The sequence below is a fragment of the Centroberyx affinis genome, unplaced genomic scaffold (genome assembly GCF_046629955.1).
Source record: "Centroberyx affinis isolate AG114_WGS23_722 - 3 ecotype Tasmania unplaced genomic scaffold, CSIRO-AGI_Caff_v1 ptg003708l_1, whole genome shotgun sequence".
NCBI lineage: Eukaryota > Metazoa > Chordata > Actinopteri > Beryciformes > Berycidae > Centroberyx > Centroberyx affinis.
The window spans coordinates 209,581-234,564 of record NW_027281598.1 but is presented as its reverse complement, the minus strand read 5'-3'; the positions used below and the strand labels follow the sequence as shown (position 1 = coordinate 234,564).

At 44.5% G+C, this 24,984-nt stretch overlaps 1 protein-coding gene across 1 annotated transcript in view; it reads right to left on the bottom strand.

The window, feature by feature from the left end:
* The window catches only part of thada (THADA armadillo repeat containing), an 80,288-nt gene that overhangs the window by 51,813 nt on the left and 3,491 nt on the right, over positions 1 to 24,984 (bottom strand). Inside the window, exons 10-26 of the mRNA XM_071540672.1 lie at positions 24,587 to 24,810; positions 23,718 to 24,442; positions 23,440 to 23,585; positions 23,143 to 23,298; positions 22,792 to 22,899; positions 22,470 to 22,593; positions 22,085 to 22,230; positions 20,971 to 21,202; positions 18,087 to 18,222; positions 17,763 to 17,899; positions 17,096 to 17,245; positions 16,099 to 16,259; positions 9,867 to 9,976; positions 6,818 to 6,950; positions 3,028 to 3,150; positions 1,802 to 1,924; positions 1,509 to 1,600 (exon numbers count right to left, since the gene is read on the bottom strand). Of these exons, the coding sequence (XP_071396773.1) occupies positions 1,509 to 1,600; positions 1,802 to 1,924; positions 3,028 to 3,150; positions 6,818 to 6,950; positions 9,867 to 9,976; positions 16,099 to 16,259; positions 17,096 to 17,245; positions 17,763 to 17,899; positions 18,087 to 18,222; positions 20,971 to 21,202; positions 22,085 to 22,230; positions 22,470 to 22,593; positions 22,792 to 22,899; positions 23,143 to 23,298; positions 23,440 to 23,585; positions 23,718 to 24,442; positions 24,587 to 24,810 (3,026 nt within the window). The remainder of the gene's footprint in view (positions 1 to 1,508; positions 1,601 to 1,801; positions 1,925 to 3,027; positions 3,151 to 6,817; positions 6,951 to 9,866; positions 9,977 to 16,098; positions 16,260 to 17,095; positions 17,246 to 17,762; positions 17,900 to 18,086; positions 18,223 to 20,970; positions 21,203 to 22,084; positions 22,231 to 22,469; positions 22,594 to 22,791; positions 22,900 to 23,142; positions 23,299 to 23,439; positions 23,586 to 23,717; positions 24,443 to 24,586; positions 24,811 to 24,984) is intronic.

The window sequence follows — 24,984 nt, the reverse complement described above, 5'->3', positions numbered from 1 at the left end:
CATTTGGCATCTAAGTAGAATAAAACAAACCATAAAATATATTTGGAAATACCATTTGACCCAGGTGTACTATCACTTTCCGCATAGAGGTTTGAAAATGCCTGGATGCTTGTCAGCCTGTTATAATTCAATCCTGCTCTCCAGAAACCTCACAGACAATTTTAACTTTTTCAAACAGGCCTTCGCAATAAATAATTGTCCACAAGGTAAAGCAGGACCAACAACTGAAACAGGAACAGTTGTATTTCCACACCGATTCAGCCGTTACACTCTTTCTCATCCTGCCTCTTGTCTCCTCCATCAATCCTCACTCACTGCGGTTGTGACCTAGACGTCCCCGCCCCATAATGCACCTCTCCGTTGAGAGCGTGCGGTGATTTGCTCGGTGTAATTCAGTAAACTACTTATGGTAATCTATACAAAGACAAGCACGCACAGGTAGACAGAGAGATAAGCACCGACACTCAGATGCATACAAACACATGCGTGACACACACTCACTCATGCGCGGACACACACACAGAGGTCAGAGGTGAAGGCCAGTGAGAAGTGATAGGAGAGGGGGGTTTGGGCGGGGGGGGCGGCTAGTGATCCGCTGTCAACCTGTGAAAGTGTGTGGTGCCATTGAGTGAAAGAGTCAAAACAAAAAAAAGAGTGATGGGAGAAATGTGTTTTAAAAATTCAATAGATGCATATTACAGGTTTCCATTTACTTTTTTGATAGAAAATGCTTCTTCTTCTTTTTTTTTCCTTTTTGAGACATTTTTACTTCCCATTATCTTTACTATAGTGGTAGACCAGCATTGGAGACTTGGATCTCCACAGCCAGTAAACTAACAGCAGGGAGTGAGTGAGTGACTGGAGTGAGACTACATTTCAACCACAGTGGTGTAACAACACTGGCCCCCAGTGGTGCAGAACAAGCACTGTTCATACACTTTTACTGCTGTTTGATTTCAACTTACTTTAAGTCATTTAGTCTAGCATTGAGTGTTAAGATATTACTTTTTCTTAAAACAAGTGAAAAAATCTGCTGACAGGGTGAGATAGTTCCTACTTTTTCTAATGCAAAGCAACTAACAAACAATCAAGTGACACTTTCTTGATACTAGGAGAGTAATCTGCCTTATCCTGCCTTGTTTGAAGATTACTGGCAATTGTTCCTAGAATTTTTTTTTTCAGGAAATGTATATTTAAGACTGAATAGGAGTTCCTTCTGAGCCAGCGTTGTCCAGTCCCCTGCCATAGTAGAGTCTGCAGGTTTCCATTCCAACCAAACACTAAACCAGCTGATTTCAATGATCAGTTCCTCCTCTCTGGTTGAAGGTGTATTCATCAATAAAATCAGCTGCTGTAGTGTTTGGCTGGAATGAAAACCTGAGGACTCTTGGCCCTCGAAAACCACTGATCTGGGGTATCTTCATGTCCGCATTTCATTCTGCCCTGATGCACATGACAGTAAACTGGAACTGGTAGATGAGCAGTGGATGGGGTGAGAAGCAGCAGACCTGTTCTTTTTCGAGTGCTCGTCCTTCCCTTTCTTCACTCCAAAGATCCTTGTGATCAAGGTGCTGAAGAGAAGCGTGGAGGAGTTCCTCACCTGGGAATAACAAAAGAGAGAGAAACGGATACAAAGAGAGAGGAAGTCAGTTTACACAAAAAATGGCATCAGTTTTTCTTGCAACACCCTGCTTAACAGTTCCACCCGTACAAACACAAACACTTACACAAAACATTTTAAGCCTGTTTTTTTCAAGAGGTGGGTGGATGGAGAAAAAAAGGAGGAAGAGGTGAAACTCACAGCCCAGACAGGAGAGGTGAAGCCCAGTACGGCAGCCTGCATTCCCTCTGAGACGAAGGGGATGATGTTTTCCCCCAGGCGAGTGTCCCGGTACAGCGCCCTCAGGATGTTCAGAGCGTGGACCTGTGGGGAGGTCAACAGATAACACTTAACCATTCAGTCTAGACAAATCTAATTTAAAAACAATCTAATTCATTTAGTGATTTCTGACCATGAATGTATAATGATTCTCAGAACAGGAGTGCTGATCCAAGACCACTTCAGGCAGTAGCTAGAAGTTTATATGATCATGAGACCAGACCAGAGTTCATAACAGACCAGAACTCCTACACAGAGAGACACACAAAGACCAAGAATCCAGTAGCCATCAATTATAAAAGATAAGACACAGATGTCTGTGAAATGAAATGGAGTTTGGATTCAATTTGGGTTTGTGCAGGGCAGGAAACTTTGTCTATGGGCCACAGTAGCTGGTATATTGCAAAATTGGCCTACTACTATCACTATTTTATAAGCCAGCTACATTTTCAGAATATAACAGGACGTTCAAAAGATGACTGGATATCTGCAGAAACTGGTTGGTAGACAAACGTACCATCCACAGCCAAAATATGCCACCATTTGGCTGGCAACTGATGGTAATTTCTAAGGTTAGACTGATTTATTGGGCCAATATTGGCCTTGTATTAAAAACCTGCATCCAATGTAAACAATATCAACCAGTCCATGTCATTCACCTCTGATATCATGAATATGATACAATTTGGATTACATATGTATTGTAGAATTGATCATTACTGCACAGATTGAATATGAGAAGCCCTTAAACTGAATGGATTCTAATGTGACATTTTGATCACAGTCCACACAAGTATGCATGATTTATTATTATTAAGCATACGTGTTTTATGTATTATTATTATTATTATTATGGGAGTTTTAGTGTCCCATGGTCTAAATGTTTTTGTATGAAAATGGTCAAATATAAAGATATTGAATATCAGTACAAAATATCATCAAAAAGTGGCTTCAATTCAGAAAACACTGGTATCAGTACCAGCCTTTTAAAACCCTTATCAGTCAAACCGTAGTCATTTTCCCAACCTGGTTTTTAGGCTAGATGAGACCAAGTGAAAGAGACATCAAGAACCAGGCAAACGTCTAAGAGCATCAGTCAAATGGCTTTAGGACTCACGGGATAGGATGGAAGTAGTGGGTGGGTGTACCTGAGGCACGGTGGAGCTGTCTGTGTTTCTGTGAGCGGAGGGCATGGCCAGGGCGGTCAGCTCTCTCATGGTCATCTTCAGCAGACTGCAGCTGGACGACTTGGGCTCAGAGGACAGCAGGGCCTGCAGGGGCGGTGGACAAAAATACATCAGCACAGATAAAGACACACGGGGAGAGGAGAGGGAGTTGAAAGGTGAAAGACGAAAGAGAAAAACAGAGACAGGATGATTAAGGAGAAAAACAGGCTCTGTCACAAAACTGTGCTACTAAAATGTCATGTAATACTAAAACTAACTGTAGATATCAGTGTTTTATCTTTTCTGTCTTCAAGTAACAGGGCCCAGGGAAAGAGAGCTCTCTTTGTCTATTAGTAGGTTTGAAATGAACTAGAGGTGCACCGATAGTATCTGTAGTATACTCTGATCGGAAGCTGTGCTGATATTGATATTTTAATAGCATGCACTTTGGTGCTATATTAAACTTTTCTGGCAGGAGGAAAAATACCTTCTGATATGCAAATGCTATCATGCAGCAATTTGTGAAGTTTACAGTCATAGCATTTATCGTTAAGAACAGGAGCCATGGCTATGTGAGCTAAATGTCAGTCTGTTTAATTCTTTATCTGTTTAGCTGTTTTTTATAAGTTAACCTATTCAGAATATGCTGTTTCTCTGTCAACTAGTGTAAAGAATGAGAAGCTTTATCCTCTAGCCTATGTTATGTAGCCTACTTAAATCATTACTACTAGATTACTACTAAAGCATTATGTTTTATATTTTTATCTGACTGAGGGTTGTTATACAATGGCCAGTGCGTAATTTGATCAAATGAATGAATAAATGCAACTCATGTGCTTCTGCATCCCAGTAATTGTTTTATAAGAGGTGGCATAAACTACTGTAAATTCAGTAGTGCTTGGATTGGTACTGATATCGGCTGATCTACTGAATAAAGTACTGTACTTGTTACTCATATTGCTCTGAAGAACTGGTTTCTGTAGACCTCCAAACTGAGCTAAATTGTGCCTTCCGCTGTGATATACAATGTTATTCTATTGCACAGAGCTGCAGCCATATGATTACATAAATTTGTCTACATAAACACCACCAGCTTCAGAGTGACATCATCTGTATGCACCGGGAGGTTTGGGGGGGGGGGGGGGGGGCGGTGACTGGCTGCTGTGTGAGAAAGGAGTTCTCCTACTGGGGGAGCTGATGAGAGCCAGCTGTACGTCTGGCCCGGGTTAGAGTCAGAGATAAGCCTGGGAGGGATGGAGGGATGATGGAGGTAGGGAGGAGAGGAGGAGGCCCCGGTGGCTCCTGTGAACTCTTGGGGGAGGCTGGGGGTGGAGGAGGAGGAGGAGGAGAGCTAGTCTGGTTCCTGTGAAGTCTGTCCCGGGTCGGTCCAGACCAGCGTGAGGCCAGCGCCGGAGCCAGCCTTCCCGGATCTGACTCCGTCTTTCTGTGTGAAGGAATGCGGCCCGGAGCTCTGCCAAGGTGTCGACTTCAGCTTCTCCCCAGACTTCCTGCGCTCTCTTGGCTCTCTCTCTCTCTCCTCTATCTTATCTGCTCTCTCCTTCTCCCCTCATCCGCATCTCAACTTATCCATCCTCCCTTTCTGCACCGCTCTTTTCCATCTCTCTACTTCATCCTATCGCTTTATTTTCTCTCTTACTCTCCCATCTCCCTCTTATGTTATGATATCTGATCTGACTCAGCCAAGCAATATGATCACTCAAAGCAGCATTCAATTATACAGATAATGCCCTTAACTAGTGGTTTATGAAAAACATAATTGTTAGCTAAATCTTTTCAAAAGACAAAATATACTCTTTCATAATACACTGTTGTTGTATAAGCAGTGTCTCTATGTATGTAATATGTTATAAGCTATATTCGCCAAATTTACTGTGTTCTCCATAGAAGAGAAGAAGAAAGAAGGCAACTGATCAACTAGGGAGCTGAGATCACATTAAAATAAACTGATAATAGATTAGATCTACATGAATGTGCAATGGGACTGTATCTGACTGAATCTGTAGTCTGACTGAATCTATACTTGTTCATTCTTATGTATGTGAACTACTGACATATTTACAGGTTTCAGAAAGCCACATGTAAGACTTTTTAATACCTTTTTAATCATAACTGGAGTTGAATTTAAGACCAATGAATTGTTAAGGGCAATGAAGTCCAACTGTGTTTAGTAAAGCAGATAGGATGCATTTTATACTACTAACCCTGTTCAGTATTAATCTAAGCATGGCCATGCAACACAAAGGCACCTGTCACTGCATGGTGAAAAAATAAGATCGCTATTCACTGTATTTAAGACATTCTAATATGTTTTAAGGCCATAAATGTACATAGATAATATATCTATATGTAATACAGACTTCTTTCAGTCTTTTTAAGGAAACTGCAGATGCCCTGACTACTTTGAAGAAAGCCTTTCAGACAGTACACATGTATTGGTAACTGGCGTACAAACCCACAAGATCAGAGGTATGCGAGTGATGCCAACATTACTGCCCTGCGACTCGGACCCATAATCACAGTAAAGAGCACCCACTCAGGTATTATTGTTATGATAAAACATGAACTCTGCAGTGTCCAGCTCTAATGTCTGTTGTGTGCTGTAATCAGAGGGAAGTGGAGAGCCGAGCGGTGGGCGGATAACGGAGTGAGTCAGTCAAGTGTGAAGGTAGGATAGTCAGAGATTAAGACACATTGTTGAAGTGTGTGGGATTGGTGACTACTAGGAGGGGTCAAACAAAGGACAGTGTGTGTGTGTGTGTGTGGGGGGGGGGGGGTCTGCATGTGTGCATGTGTGTGTTTATGCGAGTGTGTCAGTGAGAGAAAGAGACAGATGGATTAAGAGACTCTGTGTTCTTCCAGCATGAGTGCTCCAGTGGCAGGCCAAGAACTGCTGATTGCACTGCTTTTAGGAGTAAACAGGAACACACACACACACACACACACACACACACACACACACACGCTTACACAAACACAGGGTTTCTATTACGAAGCTTGTGAGAACTTTCCAACATTCATTCCCTAACCATAACCCTCACCATGTCTACTCCCTGCAACACATACCGTAGCATAACCTTAAAGAATAAGTTCGGTATTTTGGATATATATATATATATATAATTCGTCTCTTACAGTGACGAATCGAAACTTAATAGCGAAATACGAAACTTTCTCGTAAACAGCAGCAAGTGAGCGGTCTGTCCAGAGAAAGTTGGACTCAGAACGGCAGAACCTCTTCACAGCCTCCACCCTAACACACACTAACAAGAAGAAATCCCAGGAGTGCACAGTTTACCGACGTCACGTTACATGATTTCTGGATTGTGAACTCCTCCAAATTCAATTCAAATTCATTGATCACCAATATGCAATGTTGCCTAGTGCAGCTTTAAGATTGAACGGTTACACAGGTTTAGCATGGCTTATGGCCTTACCTGTTACTGCAGAAAGAATGAAAAGTATTGTAATACCTTTCAAGCAGATTATAAGTCCATTAGATGCACTGATAAACTTTTCATACAATATATAAAAACATCAGAAAATGATATTCAATTTACAGTAATATACTTTCATAAAATAGAATTAAGTTCAACCCCTAATTTTTTTGCATATTGGATGTAAGATCATGCTCTCATAATGTTCTTATAACGGCTTATAATGCCTTATGAGCACTGCTTCAAGTAAAGGGTTACTGAGTGTTGATGCTCGTCAGGCCAATTTTCATCTGTGATGCAAGTGTCAGCACACACACCTGGATGTAGAAGGGTATTCCAGCGCTGCGTCGCGTGGCACAAAGTTTGGACGACGGGTCACTGGACTTGACCTCCTCCAGCACCTCCGACAGCCAGCGGGCCGGAAGCTGCTGCAGGGCCTGGCTTCCACTCCTAAAACACACACACACACACACACGTCAGAAGTCATAAAACACAGGGTTTCAGTTCAAACACAGTGTTTGCCTCTTTGAGTGAGGTACATTCTAAAAATCGTAAAAATCATGAGAAGACACATTTTATAGTTCAAAATAGATGTGAAACGAAAGGCCCATATCAGAGTAGACAAAAAAAAATTAAATCAGAGAAATGATTTTACACATTGATTAATTCTGTTACACACACATAAATACATATTACATACCATCTATTTTTTTCTTTTGGTACATTTTCATATCCAAATTTTCCATTCATTTTATTCTTTATCTCAGTATGTTCTACTTATTTTGAACACATTACATTGTGTAATTCATATTTTTTCAGACCTTTCAATTACACATTTCTACTTAATCTCGTGACGCATTAGAATTATCAGTTGTGTCATGTTTAATAACCCCCATTTGCTTTTTTCGGATTCCTAGCCTGTTTTTCTTGCAGTGTCCTTGCTGCAGCAAAGACCCACATTTTCCATGGGGATGATTTAAGCTTAATCTCATTTTCAAAAAGTCACTTGTACCAAAGTGACCAAAGTGGGAAGCCATAATGCAGTCTGGTCATTTTCAGTCAATATGCTGTTCTCATAAGGAATGTAATCCCCGTTTATCCCACCTCAAAACAATCCAGGGACACGCCAGACCTGGGTCATATAGTAGCTGCAAATAATGAATAAACAAGTAGTACCAGATGGGTGGGGTTTACCATACAGAGGAAATTCAGATAGCCACAGATAAGTTGTCAATTACAAAAAAAAAAAAAAAAACAATAAACGAAACTAACATCTAAACCAGTGGTTCCCAAAGGACTGCCAGCAAAATTAGGAATAGTTTATTTTCTCCCCACTGTTGTTATCACCCCACCTAAAGTACAGACAGTTATAATGTATAATTCTGTGCCATGCCTTATTTGTAACTACTTGGGGCCCTTCATATTAAAAGGTTTGGGAATTCGTAGTCAAAATTTGACACTCATTTGCATTGGCCTGTGTGTCATGTGGTACTTCAAGCATTTTAAAACAAATGCTAAGAATATGACATGACCCAGGTCTGGCGCCCACACACACACACACACACACACACACACACACACACACACACAAGGGGAACAGTGTGTTCTGCCCTGTCCGGCAAGGAGCTGCTGTTTAACAAGGGCCAGTGAAGCGAGGAGGCCGAATTAAAACAATCCAACGTGGAGGACTACCAAGGGCGCGGTGCAACACACACCCCACGCAAGGCACACACACACACACACACACACATGCAGCTAGATACATCCTACAAACAATGACAAACACGCATGTACACACTCAAACAGGGACGTTCAGTACTCAGTCATATAAATACTGACACAGGCACACACACAGACTCATACAGGGAGAGAGAGAGAGAGAGAGAGAGCTAGAGAGAGAGAGAGAGAGAGCTAGAGAGAGAGACAAAGAGAGACAGAGAGAGAGCGCAAACACAGTGGAACACACCGAGTCCAGAAACCGGCGCAGGGCATCAAAAGGCCGCGGTTAAGCACCCCGCAATCAACACCCCATAACCCAGCACACGGCCTGCATACCATCCACACACTGCTCTTTCCAGCCTAGCACACCCCCTTAACACACACACACACACTCGCAAAGAGGCCCAGAACAGAACACACACACACACACACACACATACTCCCAGTACGCCTACACGCAACCACTAGAATGTCGCCCTCATTACACAACGCGCTAGGCATCCACCGAGAGGCTGGTTTTGTACACGGGCAAAAACAATCGCGTTTTTGTTTCAACTCCGCGGCCGCTGGGTGGTTCAAAGTCGACGGCGCTGCGACGGTTTGCGGGTTCGTCACCTGCCGCGGGGCCATGAGGCGTCCTTCCACAAACCACCGCCGAGAAAAAAAAAGTCAGAAAGTAACAAAGTCTCTCGTGTCGCCGGGGTTTTTTTTTTTGGTTTTTTTTTTCCCGTGTCAGGAGGATATTAGGGGGATTATTTCCAAGCAGGGCAGCGGGTGATGGGGAAGTGTGTAGTAGTGTGCCGCTCTAGCCTTCAGCCAGGTTTAATGTTGTCCCTGGCAGCGCCGCGGTCGCCAGAGAGGCCCCCGTGAGTCTAGTGCTGTTCCGTGCGCAATGAAAGCGCGTGAGTCACTTTGAAAACGCAAAGTTGGAGACGGCCTTCACAGTCGGAGACATCCGCGATGTTCTCGTAGCAACGCTGTCAGTCGCTGAAAATGTTTTGATGGTTTTCTCTCCATTTATGATGACTGACAGAAATCATGTTTGTTTGTTTTTTTACTTATGTAGCAGTTAAAATGATGAGCACATACCAAAACACTTCAAGGGCGTTTTGACTAGCCCAAAAGTAGGGCCTGCAGCAACGGAAATTTGTACAGACTGTTGGATTATTTAGTAACTTGTCAAATTGTAATAACACGTCCCTCTAAATGAAAATATAATAAAGCTTGTTAATGCAATAAATTGCCAGATAATGTGACTCATATTTACGTGGATATTTTAATAATTAAAAGAAGTTATATCTCTTTTTTAACCCATTTAGAGGGACATTTTATGACCTTCAAGTTGACATTTACTCCACTATCAGTTGCTATAGGGCCTGCAGGTCAAATTTGGCCATGTCCAAAAGTGTCTGTTGGCCCACCAAACAGCTCCAGACTGGGATGAAATATTCTATTTATCAATCTTGCTGCAAGTATATTATATTTAAGGAGTGATATTGAGAGATCTTCCTTATTACGAGGCGTAATAACACTCACTGTCATGGTATAAGACCTAAGCGAATGTCTTTTAGGCCTGCAGCCTTTCAGTGATGTTACATTTCTTTGCCCTCCATGTGAACAAACACACACACACACACACACACACACCTGCACAACATGTCGGTGAGGCGCACGAAGCCCACGTAAGCCAGTTCGAAGGCGCCGCGATGACGAGACTGCAGGAGCTGCTGACGGAAGTACAGGCCGACCCCCTCCACCTGAGAGAGAAAGAGAGAGACAGTTAAAAAGACATCATCATGTGGAGAGCTGAATTTTCCTACAGCGCCACAAAAGTGGAGTTTTCAGGCGCGCAGGAAGTACAAGAAGCATTCATTCTAAGGTAGACGGATTCCCACGCGTCTAGCCACAAAGAGATGATGACCCAAGCCTTAGGGCTCTGCACGGCCTAGAGAGTGCGTACCGCAAGTCCCTTAAGCACTGTGCATTGCAAAAAGCAAACAAACAAACAAACAAGCTAACCAACCAACAAACACACGGCTCTTATTGAGGTGCTCCACCGGAACAAACAAGGCAACAGTAAACATGTCGCCCCCACAAATGATGTAGCCCCACTCTGGGCAAATGCTGGAACAGTGGTGAGATGCAAAAATCAGCAGTATCTGAGATTGGTCCAAAACATAAACAACTAAAAGCACAGCAGCACAGGGTCTAAAAACAGGTTAACCACTTATCAACTCCATTAACTGCTCCCACTGCAGAACCTTTTCTACATTTGGAAGGCAAAGCGAAGCTCTAAAATTGGCTAGACGCTTGTTTGAGAGACACCACTGACTTCCAGCCAGTGGGCATTGAGCATGTCAAGCGTGAGAGCGGCATGTCAGTAGCGTGACAAGTGTGTTCGAATAAGGACGCTGAGACATCCGCATAATGACCACTGTCGGTAAAACCATCCAGTTAGTAATAGTGTTAGTAACATTATTCTAACTATACATACATACGCGTGCACATACACACACACACACACACACACAACCGAGCGCTGTGTCTGTGTCTGTGTGTAAACGGGTGAGTGTGTGTTGCAGGTGAGGCGGCAGGGCGAGGCGGACGCAGAGCTCCAGTGCCCTGTCATTACGGCTGTGGCATCACCACCGCCGCAGAGCGAGGCCGGGCCCCGGCTTAGTCAGGGGTGGCATGGAGGGCACAGGGAGGGGTGGCAAGGGCCCCCGGCGCAAAACACACTGTGTGAGAAAGAGAGAAAAAAAAAAAAAACACCCGAAAGGCCCCTCGGGGGATGTGGGATTAGACACAACATCTAAACTAACACAGACGCAGGCCTGCAGATGAACCAGTATTACGCCATCCACGCTAACATTTACCCACGATCCCTGATACTACTGGGAGCCGTTAAGAAAAGCCCTTTTCTCTCTTTACTGCAGGTTTACAGTGCATAAGATGAAATATTAAGGAAGCTTGTGGGTAAACTGGGTCGTTGGAGTAGGAAATAGTGACGGGATAGAGCAAAGAAAAGTAGAAATAAGTAAGAAAAGAGCAAATGGGGGGTTGGAATATGAATGAAATGTATGAAAAATTGATCCATGACAGCATGTAAGCAGTAGAACACGCTGAGACAAAGAAAAAAAAAACACAAAAATATAACAAATATGAAATAATTAAAGTATGAAAATGAATGAAATGAATATGCCTAAGCAGCCCTTTTGCCGGCCACATGACTGGTCCATCAACTCGACTGACCCCGCGGACCGAAAGTGGACTAACTAAAACGGCAAAAGTATGGGCCGGGGTGACCACAGCGGTACCAAGCCCAGTGACTTATCACATCGGTGGCCAGCGCGGACTCCCAGGACAGGCCTGACCTCACCGGGGTAAAAATGGCAGCGGCAGTCACTGTTAGAGGGCCGCGGCCGCCGGGGCCCAGACCGCTGCGGTGCTGAGCTGGGCCGCGCCGGGGCCCGCGGCTTCGCCTATTTAAAGCCTCCCCTCCCGAAAGGTTCCCGTTTGTGTAGCCGTTTAAAGGAGCGCGCGGGCTTCCTGCGCGGGGCGGCGAGGGTGGGGGAGGGGAGGGGAGGGGAGGGGGGACTTTATTTAGACGTCAACTTCCTGTTTGCAAACGCGCCCGTTTCCCAGAAAAACTTCCATGTGCGGAGAGAGAAGTTTCCCAACTCTAATTACATGTATGGCTCTGGGCCGTGACGGTGACCCAAATAGCCGACGGCCGCGGGCTAGAGAGCAGGCTGATAACGCTCCTTGTTGTTGCTGTTCAATCTAATGGCTGCCACCCCAAGGGGGAATTATGCAATTCTGGCTGAGAGAGGGCTAGAGAGAGCCACAAACCCATAAAAGCTGCAAAGTCATTATATTTTACAATCGTCTATTACTGAGGGCTGTGCAAATAATAGTTGTCATTGTTATTATTCTATCATAATTTATTATCTTCTCCTCTAGCTCAATGCTGGAACTCAGAGGAGCTTCAGGTAAAACTGTCGACCAAATGGCATATCTTGCATTAGCTGTAATTCCAGTTGCTTGTAATTCTATTCAAGTCTATGAATTTTAACTAAATTGAGAGTTGACTAAATCCAGCATGAAGCAGTCCCAGGAACTAGGGGAAGTCCATGTAGGGATACAAGCCAGACACCAGCTATTTTAACAAATGATACAGGGGGTTTTGCCCTTTCTTGGATGTAAGGATCCATGTCTAAACATTATGTGCAGCCTTGAAGACAATGGGGGAAGTCTAGGCCTGATGTACAGAACAGTAACTCATCTTTTAAACCGATGTTTAGCATGGAGACCCCACCAGGTCTGGAAACTTCTAGGAAACCATGACCTATACTTAAGCCTCCTGTGGCTCAGCTGTCTAGCCCTCGAGACGGGCTGTTTGTGAAACTTGACTATTATCCATCTTAACTACCGATGACAGAGAGAGGGAATGGCTGATATGAGGATCGCCATAGGTGAGCTGAAGAACATATGAACAATTTATGCTACTAATGCTACAAAATAATACTATAGCATCTATCTCCACATCTGCATTTACTTTCATACCGCATATATTCTCATATTTTCCATTTATTTTCCTTGTTCCGGCATGCTGTCATGTTGAGTATGTTTTCACTCATGTGTTTTTACTTGACAAACTCAAGGTAGTCATAGGAAGCGGACAAATGGATTAAGTCATATTGGTCATATTGGACATATTGTTTTCATATTGGGTTAATAGTGAAACATCATTCTATCAGTGTGTGTGTGTGTGTGTGTGTGCTTCTCCCTTAGCCGCAGAGAGGCCAAATATATGGTCTGTCCTCTCTGTGTAACCAGGGCTCCAACTGATCCAGGCCAAGTCAGGCTAAATAAACAGCAGAGTTGTCAAACTCTGGACGATTGGATCGGAGGATCTGCTTTGGTGGTCTTTGTCACACACACACGCATACACACGCACACACGCACACACGCACACACACACCTTAGTAGTCCGCTCTCAAGATGTCAGAGTGCTACCCCATCCTTCTCTCTCCATTACAGTCTAGGCGATTGATTTCCTAGTCCTTCTGTCTCCCCTCCTTAACTCTGGGTCATCAATTAGAAAAAAAAAAAAAATCAAACACCATCGCTGCATGTCAACAACTGCTACTGTTACCATGGCGCCACCCGGTGACGGAAACATCTGTGCCGTTGCCGGGCCGACGGGGATGCAACACAGGATGCTGGCGAGGGACGGCGGGAGGTGGACAGCTCACACAAGCTTTGGAAAGAGATGTGTCTTGGTCGCACACACACACACACACACATACACATACACGTCTACCCATAGATGTCATCGCTGTGGTAGGGCAGAGTGACTTTGTCCACACAGACCAAACCAGACCCAACTTTCCAAACACTCCAAGTATTGGAATCACCCCACGGACTGTTAACGCTACCGCACACGCACACACACACACACACACACACACACACTGGGAATGCATGGAAGTGATGACAAGCGAATGAAAAAGAAAAAGGGAAAAATAGAGAGAGAGGACAGGAGTTCAGATTTTCCCCTTGTCCTCGTGGTCATCAGTACGAGTTTGTTAGCTCATCGGTTATGTAACGAGACCCATCGCCGTATTAACCGCAGCGGTCAGCGCGGTATTAACGAAATCATCATCAATCATAACACTGTGGCGGTGACATCATTATTTCATTTCTGAAAGGACCCTGGCAGCTTCATACCATCTTATATTCTGACTCACTTTACAAGAGGGAGCCGCATAGACCACTGTGCCCATGTGGTCTGAAGGGAATACTGAATAACGGTTGCAATAACTTAATGGCGCATGAAATTCAAAAAACCTTTTACAACCTATAATAATGTGTAGAATTGAGGTTTGCCCAATACCAATATTTCCCGATTCTATGCAGAACCTGGTCAAATAGTATTTCCAAATACTTTTTAAGGTTTGTTAGGTGCCAGGTGGGTGGAGCTGCCACATAACTGCCAGAAATTAGACGATCACAGGAAAGTATCTGAAAGTGATTTTAGTGTACTTTTCAACAACCAACAACTTAATTGCCACCATCTGAACTGTCATGATTACGCAAGCACCACCCATCTGGCACTCCGAAGAGGTTCAAACAAATGCTGAGAAGTATTTGGAAATATGATTTGGCTCTTCCACTATGTCACAGAGCATCTGCAGGTTTCAGAAAGCCATATTTAACACTTTCTAAGATCTTTTAAATGCTACTTGGAATTGAATTTAAAACCCAAATTAAGAAACAAGGCTGGCAAATCCAGCTTATTTCTGACTGAACATCTAATGAAAGTTCTGAAACTTCAGAATATGAAACTTGGCAATGTTATCTGTCTCCTCATCTAGAACCAAATCTATACATATATTTTCCTTCAGCCCATCACAATGTTAACCATGTCAACTTTTACATATTTGCCGTCTCTGCTGTCAAAAGAACGTAAAATAGTAGGAATTAATAACTTTGTGATGCTACCAGGCATAAAGAGAGACTGGTAGCACTGGCGATGAGTTAGTTGTAGTAAATTGGCTGGTGTTCATCTATTGCACAAAGGAATACCTCAAAATGTTGAAATCCTCAAAATGTTGCCAGTATAAGCACCAGGATGCTGGAAACAAATGCCCTATATCAGACACACACACACACACACACACACAGCTCATAGTATGATACTTCCTACTTTCTCTGCAAACACTTCCTCTCTCAGGGGTGTAAATATATGGTCAACAGGCAAACACAAACACACACACACACACACACACATGCACACACACCCTTTACCCCCTACACAGTCAAACACAGCCTATGTCTGGTACCCTTGTTATTATGGATGGTAACATGCTGAACCACTCAGACAACTATTCCTGTGTGAGTGTCTGTCTGTGTGTCAGTCTGTGTGTGTGTGTGTGTGTGTGTGTGTGTGTTGTTTGCAGCGCTCAGTGTTTTCCTGCTGGTGGTGGAAGTGATTTGGAAAGAATGCAGTGGAAAGGGAGGGGCGTCGCGGCCGTTAAACCAGCAGGGTCGGGCCTCAAATGAAAGCGCGGCGCTAACGAGGGCGGATGCTAATTGAAGAGCCTCCCAGCGTGGTGTCACACACACACACACACACACACACACACACACACACACACACATTCACATCATTCTCCGCTACAGTACGTACGCACACACACACACATATACTGTGAAAGAAAAAAAAAACAAAACAGCTTTTTACACAAGAGGCATGCTGGCCTTGCCATGAGCCTCTGGTGTGTGTGTGTGAGGGTGTGGATGTAAACAGCTATCTACAGCTGAGCAGGGATGGTGAGGGTGTGAATGTACTTGCTGCTTATATGAAAACAAAAATGCCTTCTATCTCTCTCCTTTGCTCTTATTATTGGTTGCTTGTGATTTTTGATGTTCGAGGAAATGAAGCTTATTCTGCCCTTGTGCTCATTGCAAGTCACTAAAATTGTAACATGCAAATGTAAACATGAGTACTATGCCTTGTTTCTAGGGTTGGACTCACATGGGTTTTGAAGACCTATACTGATATTTTTGGAATGGAGCCAAGTGTAGATATTGAATATCTTTCAATTTGGCCATTTTCATGTCAAATTATAAAAAAACACAACATACTAGTATTCAGCGTTTCCCCCAGAATTTTGTTCTTGGCATTGTCCGGGTGGAAAAGCCACTGAAACAACATTTAGACCATAATGTGACACTAAAACTCTCCATTGAAACCCAGGATAAATAACATATTCATGCATACATTCTAATGGGGACGAGGCAGCAGAGGTGGGTGAGTCTGAGTGAGGTGTTTGTGTGTGTATGTGTGTGTGCACGTCCTCCTAGCTCTCACCTGCTCCTCGGTGATGAGCCCGGTGTGTGTGCGTGTGCTGCCGCCGGTGTAGTGAAGAGGCAGGCTCTGACACAGCTGTCCGAGCAGCATGGCCACTTCCTTCATGCTCCGCCAGCAACATACCAGCACCATCTGGGCCGTCACCCTGTAGCCCTCGCCGCCTGGAACCAACACACACACACACACACACACACACACACACACACAATGACACACAGACACACACTCAAGTTTGTTCCCTCGCGTCTTTAATCTGCATTTGTGCCCTTTGTTGCTCTGTAAAGCACTTTGAGACAAACCTATTCTGTTAAAAACACTTCATGAATTTGACTTTAGACACAAATGCAAAAACACATATACAGTACATGTGAACAAAAGCTATGAACTCAGGATGATCCAACTTTGCAGAAGACCCGTTTTACATCAGAAAAAGTTTGATCAAACTGCACTTTCTTGGTTCAATAGTTAAAGATTCAAACAAAATAATTTACTTCTGTCCTATTATGTAATATACCACTTTAAAGCTCCGATCAGTAATCAACGAGAAACAAAAACTCCACAATGTGCCTGTTTTTCCATGATGGGTCACATACAGTATATACACAGCTACACGCACACACACACACACACACACACACACACTTACACAAAGCCATTTCATCTTCCCAGCCATCTATGCATCACAGTGTAGTAGGTTGAGGGCAGCGGTAAAGTTTATTTTTAAATTAGAAGAAGTGGCACGTTTAATGTGCAATGTGTAAGTGCAACCCCCCCCAAAAAAAGGGAGAGGAGGTCAAACACTGCCCCCATAAGGACATCATGAGTACTGCACACACAAACACACCACTGGGTGACCAAGATATTTTAACGCCCACTCTTTCCATAACACACACACTAACCAGGTGAATATGATAATAACAGATGTAATAACAGGGTTAGGGTTGTAAATGATGCATAGTTGAGCGAAGTCAGTGTATTGAAACTATCTCTGTCTCACCTGAGTTGTCCGGCGTCGGTGTGTGTGTGGTCTGGGTGTGTGTGTCATCGTCTCCATGGTGTGCGTCCAGCTCTCTGGCGCTGGTGAAGAAGTCATTGCTGTCCCTGGGCTGGATCTCCTGGAGGATCCTCTGGAGACCCGCTGACGTCTCTGTGAAAACACACACACACACACACAAACACACACAGAATGACACAGTAACACATGACCAAGGAAACACACAAAAACTAATACCAGTCATTTTTCCAAGGTTCCCTCCGCAGCCATGATGTTAGATTCCACGAAGTTGGAGCGCTTCCATGACCTAAAAAAGTTCTTCCTTCTCGGTTTGTTAATGTTCTTCTGTTGTAAACAGTCTGGTTTCTACTTCAGTTGGGCAAAAGAACACCATCTGATGCAATGGATGTGTGAAATGAGTTTGGAAATACACGCTGCTATATTCCTGTGAGGTGACTCATTTGTAAAATTCCCTGATATTCCCTGAATTCCCCAAAAAAAACATTGGGGCAGTTGTTGTTTTTTTTCAGGATTTCTGGGCACACAACTCCCATTCACGTCTAATGGGGGATTACCGTTTTCCTGGAGTTTAACATACACACAGACACACACTCACATGATGAGTATGTGCAGCGTAGACTGAGTCCAGTGTCAAAACAAGGCGGATTACCTGAGTCAGTGTCCATGGGGATGAGTCCCTCTGGGGAGGAGCTCTGGACTACAGGGGAAACCACATCAGACATCCTGTAGCACACAGCGATCAGCTCCGACACCAGACACCTCCACCGCTCGGTCTCGCTCAGACTCCTACACACACACACACACACACACACACACGCCAAAGCACCAAATGGTAAGACAAGTGAGCATGTGACTGTAAGGTCATGGGTGAAATCAACAATCAACCAACCAACAACCACAGAAGTGCTTTTAATCAAGGTACCCACTCCCATGTGAAGATGTGTATGTGTGTTGTTGTGAGTCCCGTCCTCACCCGGTGTTGAGATGCTGCAGGACAGCAGTGATGCAGTGGGCTCTGCCGTAGAGAGGATAGGAAGCGGCCGCCTGCAGCAGAGACGACTCGGCCCTCAACACCTCTGACTGCAAACACTGCAGCAAGAACTGAACCACTGGAGACAGAAAAACAATTCACCTGAACGTGTAATACAGTATATAATGTCAAATCATATAATACATACATAATATGCCCTGAAACTCCATCCTTTAAACATACTACACAAATACAGCCGTGATACATACATTCATCACACTTCTTTTAATATATTTGTCATTCCTAGACATCAGGTGTACAGTATGTTCTGTAAGATATCTAATCACGTCTGCATTATAGCAAAATGTACTACACATCCCGTATATATAATGTATATCCACATTTGTTATATACTTTATATGTTGTGGTATTTTTAGACTTTTTCCACTTACTTCTATACTATATACATTTCATGTTTTTTTTTATATTTCTATTTTGCACAGATTTTTCATACATTTTCCCTTGTATGTTCTACTGTTGTTATTTAGCACATCCTACATACACGCTGTCATTCATATATATTTTAACGTTTATTAAAGTTTCATCTTTTCTTACTGATTGTTCTGGTGCAAACTAATTTTTTTTTTTTTTATTAAACCTTTATTTAACCAGGTGAGTCCCATTGAGATTACAAGATCTCTTTTTCGAGGGAGCCCTGGCCAAGATAGCAGCAATACAAAGTTTCAAACAACATACAAGCAAACATTAAAAGCACGTAAAACAAAACATACACACATGCAACTCGCAGAATCATATGCCTAAAAGACGGACAGGAGGAAACAGGTCTAGCTAAGGAAGCAAGTGCAAGTTCCAAATGAATTTGCCTCCAAACCCTTCACTACATTTTTGAATGCCCTAATCGGGATCAGCACATCAAGCTGCAAATCTGTCTGCAAGTGGATCCAGGCTGCAGGGGCGGAGAACATAAAGGCCCGTTTGCCAAATTCAGTGCGAACCTTAGGGACGGACAGTAAGAGGGTGTCATTAGAGCGCAAACAATAATTACTGGTTTTGAGTGAGATATACTCACAAAGGTAAGAGGGGAGCAGACCAAGGATGGACTTGTAAATAAATATGTACCAATGAGTGAGTCTGCGCAAGGCCAATGAGGGCCACTGAACTCTGGCATACAGGGTGCAATGATGAGTGAGAGCTTTGCAGCCTGTGACAAACCTAACCATACCGCTGTGGTACACAGTATCCAGCCAATGCAACCATTGGGCAGAGGCGTGCATATACAACAGATCGCCATAATCAAGCAAGGGAAGGAACGTAGCCTCAACCAATTTTTTCCTGGCAACAAAGGAAAAGCAGGATTTGTTTCTAAAATAAAAACCTAGCTTAAGCTTCAGTTTCTTTACTAAGTATTCAGTGTGAAGTTTAAAAGTTAAACGATCATCAATTAAAATACCTAGATACTTGTATTGTGACACTAATTCAATCTGACTGCCCTGCAAGGTTACAATGTCAGGAAGAGGAGCTAATGTCTTCCTGGCATTAGAAAACAGCAGCAATTTAGTTTTGGCAGCATTCAACACAAGTTTCAGATTAAACAACCGTGACTCTACAATACCAAAGGCAAACTGCAAATACTCAAGTGATTGAGCAAGAGTGGCACCGCAGCAGTAAATGACAGTATCATCGGCATAAAAATGAAACTGCGCATTAGGAACATTTTGACCCAGGTTGTTAATATAGATAGTAAACAAAAGTGGACCCAAAACAGAACCTTGGGGTCCCCTGACGCAACATGTAGTACACTGGAGGAAGTGCCATCAAATTTGACACATTGTGTCCTTTCAGAGAGGTAATTTTCAAACCAGCCAACAGCCTGCTCAGACAACCCAATATGGAGCAGCCGTTGCTTCAGGATGAGGTGGTCAACTGTGTCGAAGGCCTTCGAAAGATCGATAAAAAGAGCGGCACAGGTTTTTTTGTGATCCAGTGACTCAATTATATCATTAACAACCTTTAAGGATGCCGTGATGGTACTGTGTTGTTTTCTGAAGCCAGACTGGTACAATGAAAGGATATTATTAGCGCTCAGGAACTCCTTCAGTTGATCACTTACCAATCCTTCAAGGACCTTTGACAAGACGGTTAAGATGGAAATAGGCCTATAATTGTTTAGTGATGTAGGGTCCCCCCCTTTTAACAGAGGGAGAACATCATCATTTTTGGGATGACATTTTGAGAGACAGTGAGGTTAAAGATGTTTGATAAGGGTTTAGCAATAGAATCAGATGCAAGTTTTAAAAAATATATTTCCAGATTATCTGGACCTGCAGGTTTTTTGGTGTCCAGTGAAAGAAGAGCTCCTTGAACTTCATCAGCAGAGAAGGGAACAAAATAAAAGGGCTGACCCTCAAAAATACAATCAACAATCATGTCTGAGGAAGGCAAGGTTTTTAAAGGCAGGGACTGGTTAAACAGGGAACCGGAGGCAATGAAGTGCTCATTGAAACATTCCAGCATAGCAGTTTATCAGAAATGGATCTGGTGTCCTTGACAATGCAAGGAGGCAGCTCATTTGGAACATCAGTGGCTGAAATAGATTTGATAGCTTTCCAGAATTTCCTGGGATTATTCAAATTGTTAGTCGTTGCGGACAAATAAAATTCAGATTTGGCTCGTCTGGTAAATGAAGTGAAACGATTGCGTAGTTGCCTAAAATGGAGCCAATCGACCTCAGTCCCTGTTTTCCTAGCCTTCGCCCAGGCCAAATTTCTCTCATGGAGTATGTATGTGTAAGTTAGCCGCTGCATATGGTCTTTGGTAAGGATCCAGATTTAACTGCTTTCATACAAACTTTGCGTCTGGATCTTACCAGCCAGAGTGTTGAGCTCCAGGGTGAGGGCCTCAGAAGCCTGGGGCTGTGGTGGAGAGGGAGGCTGGAAGGCGAGGCCCTGCTCCTGGGCACAGTGCAGCAGAGCCCGGGACAGGTCTGGCTGGTGGAGCAGCAGGTTGAGGAGGTGGGCTGCCGTGACGCTGTCGAAGGGTTTGGTGCTGGTGCTGAGGTCCAGGGCGGCCCGGAGGACACGCCGCATCCTCTCTGGCTCCTAACATGGCAGAAACCGAGGCGAGGTCAGCTACTCATTACTACATAAGTTGATGATGGTGTCTCACCCACATGTGGAATCCAGCTACCTAAATGTAGGCTCCCCACTTTAAAATTACTACTATTAACTAGGGCTGGGAGATATACCCTAGACTGAGGTATGTGGATTTATAAGAGCATTGTCAACACCACATTTTTTCAATCCCAAAAAATTTTCATGTTGCAACATTTGGCCAAATTGTAGTAGAGCTATGATGAGTTTTGTTCCAAAATAAACCAAATCAATCATCTAAAAAGAATGACACTCGGTCTCATGAAATGAATGAATGAATGAATGAATGAATGAATGAATGAATGAATGAATGAATCCTCTGTGTTTTAGAGCTAATAGATTACGTTTTTTTCCCAAAATTAATAGCTAGCATTTGGAATAGGACTCTTAGCATATTACTACATAACTTGATGATATAGTGTCTTGCGTTAATGTTCCCTAGTTACAGCATGCACCTACTTCTATTTTCTAAAGGCTCTTCACTTTAATATTACTTCTCTTAAACTGTATGACACTAAGGGCATTCAGGCACCTAGTATGTTTAGAGCAGTGATTTATTTAGCTCAGTTCATTTGGGCATTAAAAGATAAACACAGGAGTCTTGGGAGCGGGCCAAAACCATCAAACCTAATGAGACCAAGACCTTGTTGAGGTAGTTTCTCAGTGCGTTTCCAAAACCAATCGGGGGGTGCTTTGTTTGGAGTGAGAACATGATCTGTCCATGATCCAACTGAACTGCAGGAAGCACAGTCATTAGTTGGGCACGATCATGTTCTCACTCCAAAGAGAAGGCTATAGTAGATGACGACTAGGCTTGGTCCTCAGACTAACCTGTAGTCCCACGGCCGATGGAGGGAGCTGCCGCAGCAACGTTGAGGCCAGCTGCTTGACTTCCAGGAAGTTGCTGGCGACACAGTAGAGGACATTCTGAGCATGCGCAGAGGTCACGACCTCGCCCAGGGCAAAAACATCAGGCCCTGAGGAAAAGAGAGAGATAGAGATGAAGAAAGGAAACGAAAGAACAACGGCGCGACAACAGGTAGAGGAAAAGTTGAGGCGGCTGGAGGATCAGTGGACTAAAATATGTGCCTCCATATTTATTATGTTATTAAATGGTGGGAGTTTTCTTTAACAACCCAAAAAGAAACAGAACCACATTTGCCACAAATTTTCAGCAAATCTTTTTTTAGGGGCTACCAATGAGCAGTAGCTGTACCGGTGCTGAAGGTGAAGAGCTGGCCCAGTAGACCCAGTAGGTGGAGGGACATCAGGCAGGTGGAGAAGGAAGCTCCAGGAAGCAAAACCTCCAGCAGCCTCCCACACAGCCAGCGCAGGAACTCCTGGAACACACACACACACACACACACACACACACACACACACACACACACAAAATTAGCCTTAATTTTTGAAGACTTTTGCAAAAGGCTCTATTGGGGGAAAAAAAAGGAGAAAAGGAGGAGAAAACTTTACTCCTGCTGATCATCCTCTAGTGAACCCCTGCATTGATTTTGTATGCAAGTGTGTGTATGATATACCTTGTACGCCTCTAGTGTGTGTTGGTCTCGGTCTCTCTGGTCCTGGTCTCTCTCCTGGCTGAGTCTCTTCTGCAGCAGCTGACTGCTGTCCTTCACTCTACACAGCAACTGCACGGGAGAGGATTTAGAGGAAATTATTTTAACCTTTGTTTATCTAGGGAAGGGTTTTGCATGCACGCTCTTTTTAAGCAACACACTGCTTCACATATTTACAATCATTTTCTAAAAGTAGGTGTCACTTTCTTCCAATGGTGGGTATCTTATTTTGGAACAAACTCTTCAAATGCATTGAGAATATGATATGCAACGTCTTCCAACAATCATGGACATGATGTGAGGTGACCTGCTGACCTTCTTGAGCAGGCTGACCGTCTGCTGTCTGACGCCTGGTGATTGGCTGTTGAGATTAGAGGGCAGGAAGTGGCGGATCAGGTCCATTTCCTGTGAGGTCAGAACCTCGGTGCTGCGATGGCTCTCACACACCAAGCCAAGAGCGTCCATCCTCACCTGGGGCAGTAAGAGACAATGACAGGAATACAGAGGAAATGAAGTATACATGCCCCACAAAATTTTGAAAAATATACAAACACTGCAGAATATTGAACAGACCAAAGGATACATGCATGTACACACAAAGTCTGTACTCACTTGATCATGTTTGTGTACCAGTGCTTGTCGGAGCAGGGAGAGGGGCACCAGTCCCCCCCATAGGCCCTCCTCGGAGGACTGGGCGATCCCCTGGGCCCTGGCTGCCCGCAGGCACGTCATCAGAGCCCCCACAGCACCCCTGCTGCCTGGAGGACCTAACAGCATATAAACACTTTAAGGTCACGTAACCCAGCACAAAATGCAGATGAGGCAGCACTTTTACAAAAAAGCGGAGATATTGTGAAGACCTGTAGACGTATGTGTATTTGGGTCTTTACCTGCACTGCAGGGCGGTGTGTCCTGCAGGGCCTGCACCATGTGTGCCAGACTGGAGGGGCTGCAGCGAAGCAGCTTGGGCAGGAAGTAGTCCAGGATGTAGGTGGTCTGGTCCAGCCTCGCCCGGCACAGCACCTGCAGCAGGGGGGTCACCCACGTCTGGTGCCAACACTCCATCCAGATCTCTGTGGCAGTCTTGCCCGTTGCATCGGCCTCACCGGCCAGCTGGGCCTTGTGGCTGACAAACAGCCTCTCCAGCAGGTCGCTGGCATAAGGAGCCAGGGTCTGGTCACCCATCAAGCCCAGGAGACATGAGGGCAGCTGGGGCTGGATGTCCAGCAGGTACCCCGCCCCAAGGAGCTCCACTAGGCAGCCTAGGGAGCCGTACTTCCCCCTCATGTGCCACTCCAGTCCCAGCAGGCTTTGGGTGAGCTCTGCGATGTAGGGGTCCTTGCCGGGGTCGGAGATGGAGGGATTGGTGTGCTGATGAAGGAGGAGGAGGTTGCGGAACAGGGAGCGGGTCTGGTGGCGGACTCCGTCCAGAGGGTGCTCCCAGTGGGAGTAGATGTGCTCCAGGAGGCACTGCTGTAGCTCCGAGCCCCCGCAGAGGGACTGCTGGAGGCCGTGGGGGCAGGGCTGCGTCTCCCCCTGCAGGCAGTCCAGGGCAGCACCGCTCCACAGGGTCAGCACCCGAGCTACAACCATAGCTGTACTGGACTCCTTTATACTACAGCCAGACAGATGAACAGAAAGTGCTTAATCTGCAGGCCAGGAACTCTGGACAGCACCAGAACAGGCAATCTGAAACACCATACTCTATGATGAAAGAATCGCAAGTTAATACTGATTGGGATCAATTATGCAGCCCTACCTGGTATCTAGTTCCAGCAGTGTGTGTGGGACCAGCAGCAGCAGCTGTTCCCACTGTGGGCCTGGCAGGGCGCCCTTCCAGCTCAGCATGGCCAGGGCCCCGTGACACAGATACAGGGAAACGCCCCGCGGACGACCCCCGGCGTACAGACCCTCACAGCCCTGCTTCAGCCACTGAGGGGCCGACTCCATACCCTGCGCTGAGCCCCGCAGCAGACCACACACCTGACACACACACACACACACACACACACACACAAAGAAAACAGTGATAAAGTACATTTAAATGGGGTGTCTACAGTTTTCTGCAAGAAATATTAAATCTTTTTTAAAGATTTTTTAATGCCAAATCAAGATCAAATTCACAAACCAAATACGCCTGAGGAGCAGATCAACAGT